Here is an 8,542-nt window from a genome sequence, read left to right on the forward strand (position 1 = left end):
CCCAGGCCTCAAATTTTGGGTCATCCTCATCAGACTCTGATTCTAGGACTTCAGATGGGGATAAGGGAAATAGCACCTGTATCTGAAACAGCTTCCCACTATAGTGAATTTTAAAACCCTCATAACTGAAGTTAAAGAAACATGCCACTTGGAGATTGCAACTGTTAGATGAGACATTCAGCTTATACTGTATCTCACAGAGTTGAAACTCTGGAGGAAGCTCATGATTTAACAAGGACCTATGTTGTTATGACCCCAATGGCGAGGGTCTCAGAGGCACTAGTAAGTCTGCAAAATACAAAAATCCAGCTCATAGGGCAGTGGTAACTGGATTGACCATATATCTAATCCTAACGCCAACACTAGAAGTAGCCGGGGATCATGCCTACGTTGATAGCTAGATGACTCGCGCCAGCCGGAGAATCTAACTACCCCTAGAAGAGGAAAACAAAGACCTCTCTTGCCTCCAGAGAAAGGGACCCCAAAGTTGGATACAAGCCCCCCACAAATAATAACGGTGAGGTAAGAGGAAATGACAAACACAGAAATGAACTAGGAATAGCAAAGAGAGGCCCGCTTCACTAATAGCAGAATATAGAAAGATAACTTATATGGTCAACAAAAACCCTAACAAAATCCACGCTGGAAATTCAAGAACCCCCGAACCGACTAACGGTCCGGGGGGAGAACGCCAGCCCCCTAGAGCTTCCAGCAAAGTCAGGAACAGTTTAGGACAAGCTGGACAAAAATGCAATCAAAACAAATAGCAAAAAAGCAAAGAAGCAGACTTAGCTTGATCTAGCAGGAACCAGGATCAGTAGACAAGAGCACAGCAGATTAGCTCTGATTACTACGTTGCCAGGCATAGAACTGAAGGTCCAGGGAGCTTATATAGCAACACCCCTGAACTAGCGACCCAGGTGAGAATACAAGGGATGACAGAAAAACCCAGAGTCAAATAACTAGTAACCACTAGAGGGAGCCAAAAAGCAAATTCACAACAGTACCCCCCCCTTAGTGAGGGGTCACCGAACCCTCACCAAGACCACCAGGGCGATCAGGATGAGCGGCGTGAAAGGCACGAACCAAATCGGCCGCATGTACATCAGAGGCGACCACCCAGGAATTATCCTCCTGACCATATCCCTTCCACTTGACCAGGTACTGAAGCCTCCGCCTGGAGAGACGAGAATCCAAGATCTTTTCCACCACGTACTCCAACTCGCCCTCAACCAACACCGGAGCAGGAGGCTCAGCAGAAGGAACCACAGGCACAACGTACCGCCGCAACAAGGATCTATGAAACACGTTGTGAATGGCAAATGACACAGGAAGATCCAGGCGAAAGGACACCGGATTAAGGATTTCCAATATCTTGTAAGGACCAATGAAGCGAGGTTTAAATTTGGGAGAGGAGACCTTCAAAGGAACAAAGCGAGAAGAAAGCCACACCAAATCCCCAACCCGAAGTCGGGGACCCACACCGCGGCGGCGGTTGGCAAAACGCTGAGCCTTCTCCTGTGACAACTTCAAGTTGTCCACCACATGATTCCAGATCCGCTGCAACCTATCCACCACAGAATCTACCCCAGGACAGTCGGAAGGCTCCACATGACCCGAGGAAAAACGAGGATGGAAACCAGAGTTGCAGAAAAATGGCGAAACCAAGGTAGCGGAACTAGCCCGATTATTAAGGGCAAACTCAGCCAACGGCAAGAAAGTCACCCAATCGTCCTGATCAGCAGAAACAAAACACCTCAAATAAGCCTCCAGAGTCTGATTAGTTCGCTCCGTCTGTCCATTAGTTTGTGGATGAAAAGCGGATGAAAATGACAAATCAATGCCCATCCTACCACAAAAGGATCGCCAGAATCTGGAGACGAACTGGGATCCTCTGTCTGACACAATATTCTCAGGGATGCCGTGTAAACGAACCACGTTCTGAAAAAACACAGGGACCAGATCGGAAGAAGAAGGCAGCTTAGGCAAAGGAACCAAATGGACCATCTTGGAGAAGCGATCACATATCACCCAGATAACAGACATGCCCTGAGACACCGGAAGATCAGAAATGAAATCCATGGAGATGTGTGTCCAAGGTCTCTTCGGGACAGGCAAAGGCAAGAGCAACCCGCTGGCACGAGAACAGCAAGGCTTAGCTCGAGCACAAGTCCCACAGGACTGCACAAATGACCGTACATCCCTTGACAAGGAAGGCCACCAAAAGGATCTGGCCACCAGATCTCTGGTGCCGAAAATTCCCGGGTGCCCTGCCAACACTGAGGAATGAATCTCGGAAATGACTCTGCTGGTCCACTTATCAGGCACAAACAATCTGTCAGGTGGACAAGAATCAGGCTTACCAGCCTGAAATCTCTGCAACACACGTCGCAGATCAGGAGAAATAGCAGACAAGATAACTCCCTCCTTAAGAATGCCAACAGGTTCAGCGACTCCAGGAGCATCAGGCACAAAGCTCCTAGAGAGAGCATCGGCCTTCACATTCTTAGAACCTGGTAAATACGAGACCACAAAGTCAAAACGGGAGAAAAACAATGACCAGCGGGCCTGTCTAGGATTCAGGCGTTTAGCAGACTCGAGATACATCAGATTTTTGTGATCAGTCAAGACCACCACACGATGCTTAGCACCCTCGAGCCAATGACGCCACTCTTCAAATGCCCATTTCATGGCCAACAACTCCTGATTGCCCACATCATAATTTCGCTCAGCAGGCGAAAACTTCCTAGAGAAAAAGGCACAAGGTCTCATAACAGAGCAACCAGGGCCTCTCTGTGACAAAACGGCCCCTGCTCCAATCTCTGAAGCATCCACCTCAACCTGAAAGGGAAGTGAGACATCAGGCTGGCACAAAACAGGCGCCGAAGTAAACTGGCGTTTCAACTCCTGGAAAGCCTCCACGGCAGCAGGAGCCCAGTTAGCTACATCGGAGCCCTTCTTGGTCATATCCGTCAAAGGTTTCACAATGCTAGAAAAATTAGCGATAAAACGACGGTAGAAGTTAGCGAAACCCAAGAACTTCTGAAGACTCTTAACTGACGAGGGTTGAGTCCAATCAAGAATAGCTCGGACCTTGACTGGGTCCATCTCCACAGCAGAAGGGGAAAAAATGAACCCCAAAAAGGGAACCTTCTGTACACCAAAGAGACACTTTGAGCCCTTGACAAACAAAGAATTTTCACGCAAAATCTTAAAGACCATCCTGACCTGCTCCACATGCGAGTCCCAAATATCAGAAAAAAACAGAATATCATCCAGATAAACGATCAAAAATCTATCCAGATACTTCCGGAAAATGTCATGCATAAAGGACTGAAAAACTGAAGGCGCATTAGAGAGCCCAAAAGGCATCACCAAGTACTCAAAATGACCTTCGGGCGTATTGAATGCGGTTTTCCATTCATCTCCTTGCTTAATGCGCACAAGGTTATACGCACCACGAAGGTCTATCTTGGTGAACCACTTGGCACCTTTAATCCGGGCAAACAAATCTGACAACAGCGGCAAAGGATACTGAAATTTGACAGTGATCTTATTCAAAAGCCGATAGTCAATACAAGGCCTCAAAGATCCGTCCTTTTTTGCCACAAAAAAGAATCCCGCACCAAGAGGGGAAGAAGACGGACGGATATGTCCTTTCTCCAGAGACTCCTTGATATATGAACGCATAGCGGTATGTTCAGGTACCGACAGATTAAACAGTCTTCCCTTAGGAAACTTACTGCCAGGGATCAAATCTATTGCACAGTCACATTCCCTATGGGGAGGCAATGCACTGGACCTGGACTCGCTAAAGACATCCTGATAATCAGACAAATACTCCGGAACTTCCGAAGGCGTAGAAGAAGCAATAGACACGGGCAGGGAATCCCCATGAATACCACGACAGCCCCAACTTGACACAGACATAGCCTTCCAGTCCAAGACCGGATTATGGGTCTGCAACCATGGCAGACCCAAAACAACCAAATCATGCATTTTATGTAGAACAAGAAAACGTATCTCCTCGCGGTGTTCAGGAGTCATGCACATGGTAACCTGTGTCCAATACTGCGGTTTATTTTCTGCCAATGGCGTAGCATCAATACCCCTAAGAGGGATAGGATTTTCTAATGGTTCAAGAATAAAACCACAGCGCTTAGCAAATGACAGATCCATAAGACTCAGGGCAGCACCTGAATCTACAAACGCCATAACAGGGTAAGATGACAGTGAGCAAATCAAAGTTACAGACAGAATAAATTTAGGTTGCAAATTACCGACGGTGACAGGACTAACAACCTTAGTTATACGTTTAGAGCATGCTGAGATAACATGTGCAGAATCACCACAGTAATAGCATAAGCCATTCCGGCGTCTATGAATTTTCCGCTCATTTCTAGTCAGGATTCTATCACATTGCATTAAATCAGGTGTCTGTTCAGACAACACCATGAGGGAATTTGCGGTTTTGCGCTCCCGCAACCGCCGGTCAATTTGAATAGCCAGGGCCATGGTATCATTCAGACCTGTGGGAATGGGAAAACCCACCATCACATTCTTAATGGCTTCAGAAAGGCCATTTCTAAAATTTGCGGCCAGTGCACACTCGTTCCAATGTGTCAGCACGGACCATTTCTGAAATTTTTGGCAATACACTTCAGCCTCGTCCTGGCCCTGAGACATAGCCAGCAAGGCTTTTTCTGCCTGAATCTCAAGATTGGGTTCCTCATAAAGTAAACCGAGCGCCAGAAAAAACGCATCAATATCAGCCAATGCCGGATCTCCTGGCGCCAACGAAAAAGCCCAATCTTGAGGGTCACCCCGTAAGAACGAAATAACAATTTTTACTTGCTGAGCGGAGTCTCATGGACAAAAACAATTTACAATTATTCCTGAAATTCCTAAACTTAAATCGGTCTCCGGAAAACAGTTCAGGAATCGGTATCTTAGGTTCTGACCTAGGATTTCTGATAACATAGTCTTGTATGCCCTGCACACGAGCAGCAAGCTGGTCCACACTTGTAATCAGGGTCTGGACATTCATGTCTGCAGCAAGCTTAAGCCACTCAAAGGTAAAGGGGAAAAGAAAAAAAAGAAAAAATAAGAGAGGAAAAAAAAACCTCAGAACTTTCTTTCTTATAATCCCACTTCTGCAATGCATTAAACATTTAATACTGGCCTGGCAAACTGTTATGACCCCAATGGCGAGGGTCTCAGAGGCACTAGTAAGTCTGCAAAATACAAAAATCCAGCTCATAGGGCAGTGGTAACTGGATTGACCATATATCTAATCCTAACGCCAACACTAGAAGTAGCCGGGGATCATGCCTACGTTGATAGCTAGATGACTCGCGCCAGCCGGAGAATCTAACTACCCCTAGAAGAGGAAAACAAAGACCTCTCTTGCCTCCAGAGAAAGGGACCCCAAAGTTGGATACAAGCCCCCCACAAATAATAACGGTGAGGTAAGAGGAAATGATAAACACAGAAATGAACTAGGAATAGCAAAGAGAGGCCCGCTTCACTAATAGCAGAATATAGAAAGATAACTTATATGGTCAACAAAAACCCTAACAAAATCCACGCTGGAAATTCAAGAACCCCCGAACCGACTAACGGTCCGGGGGGAGAACGCCAGCCCCCTAGAGCTTCCAGCAAAGTCAGGAACAGTTTAGGACAAGCTGGACAAAAATGCAATCAAAACAAATAGCAAAAAAGCAAAGAAGCAGACTTAGCTTGATCTAGCAGGAACCAGGATCAGTAGACAAGAGCACAGCAGATTAGCTCTGATTACTACGTTGCCAGGCATAGAACTGAAGGTCCAGGGAGCTTATATAGCAACACCCCTGAACTAGCGACCCAGGTGAGAATACAAGGGATGACAGAAAAACCCAGAGTCAAATAACTAGTAACCACTAGAGGGAGCCAAAAAGCAAATTCACAACACTATGTGTCTCAACTACAGTCTACAGTTATGTCACAACATGAAGCTATTTGTGATTATCAAAAGCACTTAGAAAATCTGGATAATAGGGGTGGTAGACATAACATTAGGATTCGAGTTCTCCCGGAGCAAACAGCTGAAGAAAATCTTCCAAAGATCCTGCAGACTATTTTTAATAAAATAATGGATGCTCCAGCGACCCGAGTGATGAAACTGGACATAGCTCAAATGTCTATTCGTTCTTGTCCTCAACCTTGAGATGTAATATGTTGTGTAACAGATTATGGACTGAAGGAGAAAATACTGTTCCACACTAGGAAGCACCGTGTCATTGAGTTTGATAGAGCACATCTTCAAATCTTACCTGACCTCTCTTGAGTTACTCTACAGAAACATTGCTTGCTTTGTCCTCTTCTAACAAGCCAGACAGATAATCAGATTTTATACAGATGGGGGTTCCCATTTAGCCTTACAGCTAGAAAAAATGGCCACTCAGCAACTCGTAAATCTCAGGCAGACTTAAATCAATTTTGATCACCATTAGACATTCCCAAAACTGTCAAACTGGGAGCTGACACCTCCACCACCGCATCCAGCCTGGCATAGGATCCAAACAAAGAAGTGTCACTCCTCTCCTTCTGGCATATCTCAGGATAAAGGTCGCCAACATATCAGACGAGAAAGACACACAGATCTGATGCACCTGGGTATCTCAGTTACACAGGAGGTCACGGGACTGACACTTCTGAATGCTTCATCTGCATTGACATGACCGTATTTGAAAAAATCATCTAATTCTCATGACTGATGGGGAGCACATGAGGACATACTGCTTATTGTGACTTGAACCTTATTGACTGCTGCAGAATATTTTGGTTCGTTTTTTTTGTTTCGTTGGAGTCATTTCTTAACATGTCAACGATAGGCCTGAACTTGCTCATACTATTTTGAGTAACGTGTGGGGCCTTGACGTGATACCATCAAACACGTCGGAGCTGGCAGCAGTGGATCTTAATGATTTGTTGGCCAAGTGGTGCATTCAGTGTGGTGGCCAAATAATGTCGCCATAAATTATTGCAGTTACTTAGGCATGTACTGTATGTATGTCCAGTTTACATTTTTTTGTGCTATTCAACTTGTTTTTCATAGGCTTTAAGTAAAATTCAGTTGAAAACACATTCTGGATTTTTTATGTCGTCCTTATCTACCTGAAACATTAAAATTCCTGCAGCCAGGTAAACAGAAGACAAATGGGAGGAGCAGAGATGTAGTGATAGATAAGCAGCAAAATGAATCAGTAAGTACAACTTCTGTTGTTACTTTGTCACATTCCTGGTTATGAGCATATTTTTTCAGGACTTGGAAAACAACTTAACTTATAGAGTGCCTCTTAAAGTGACAGTAACCAATAGGATTCTCATACCAAGTGATTATAATAGTCACCTAAAAACAAGTGTAATTTAAATGCAACTATACTTGAAATTGATTCTAAATATAAGTCAGTCCGATCATTTATTTTTTCCTAAAAAATAGTGTTCTGAAAGGTCCTCCTGACTGTTATGTTTTCGTTATACTAATACTGATCACTATTGCAGTTCTGTGATCAGTATAACAGCAGATCTCACAAAGTGCTCTACATCAGAGGTGTCAAACTGCATTCCTCGAGGGCCGCCAACAGGTCATGTTTTCAGGATTTCCTTAGCATTCCACAAGGTGCTGGAATCATTCTGTGCAGGTGATTAAATTATCACCTGTGCAATACAAGGAAATCCTGAAAACATGACCTGTTGGCGGCCCTCGAGGAATGCAGTTTGACACCTCTGCTCTACATTATATGTCTTGTGTTACTAAGCTGCCCCAGAGACTGACAAAGAACATGCATAGCACATACAGTATCTTGCCAGTCAACCTCTCAAACTGAACCAATGTCTTCTACGTATATCTTAAGAAAAGTGCATATCGCTTGTTGCCAAGATCTCTCTTGAACATCTTTGCAGAATATGTGCTGTGCTCCTCATCTGAGACTTCAAGAGGGGACACATCAGATTTCTTTCATGGCATCAAGATAGTAAAAGTGTAGCAGAAGCTAATACTATAGACATCATAGTATATTAGTAGACATGGGAACAGACGCGTTTCATACTTTCAACTACTTCAATGAAAATGTTAAGAGGATTTACCCAGTACTGTCACACTCACTCTGAATTTCGCTGATCATTGTCATCCAATGCGGGGGACACAGAGTCTTGCCTTCCTCTTCCTAGTTTATGTGTTCTATCCTAAATGACCCTTGGATTATGAAGAAATCAGCAGGAAAGTTAACTCTGAAAGTGGCAGAGGCAGTGATGTAACTGGAGCATGTGTGAGAATTGTAATAAGATATGGCACAGCATATTAGATAGCTACTGCACAAATCCATGTAATACAAAGGTGGCCACAATATAACGTTAGGGTAAGGGCACACATCTATTAAACTTGGGCAAACCTGACAGTCTTCAAGAGGAAGACACTTCAGAACAAAAATCGCCAACGTGTCCTGAAGCTTTTTTTTTTTTTTTTTGCATCCTTTTGTTGGTATCCCGATTGTTTGCTTCA

General features: G+C 44.4%; 1 protein-coding gene across 1 annotated transcript in view; it reads right to left on the reverse strand.

Moving 5' to 3' along the window:
- Positions 1-8,237, reverse strand: part of GOLT1A (golgi transport 1A) — a 44,530-nt gene extending 36,293 nt beyond the window's left edge. The window contains exon 1 of the mRNA XM_077299500.1: positions 8,147-8,237. Coding sequence (XP_077155615.1) covers positions 8,147-8,171 — 25 coding nt within the window. The 5' untranslated portion in view covers positions 8,172-8,237. The remainder of the gene's footprint in view (positions 1-8,146) is intronic.
- Positions 8,238-8,542: the final 305 nt, after the last annotated feature.

This window comes from Ranitomeya variabilis, chromosome 3, assembly GCF_051348905.1.
Source record: "Ranitomeya variabilis isolate aRanVar5 chromosome 3, aRanVar5.hap1, whole genome shotgun sequence".
NCBI lineage: Eukaryota > Metazoa > Chordata > Amphibia > Anura > Dendrobatidae > Ranitomeya > Ranitomeya variabilis.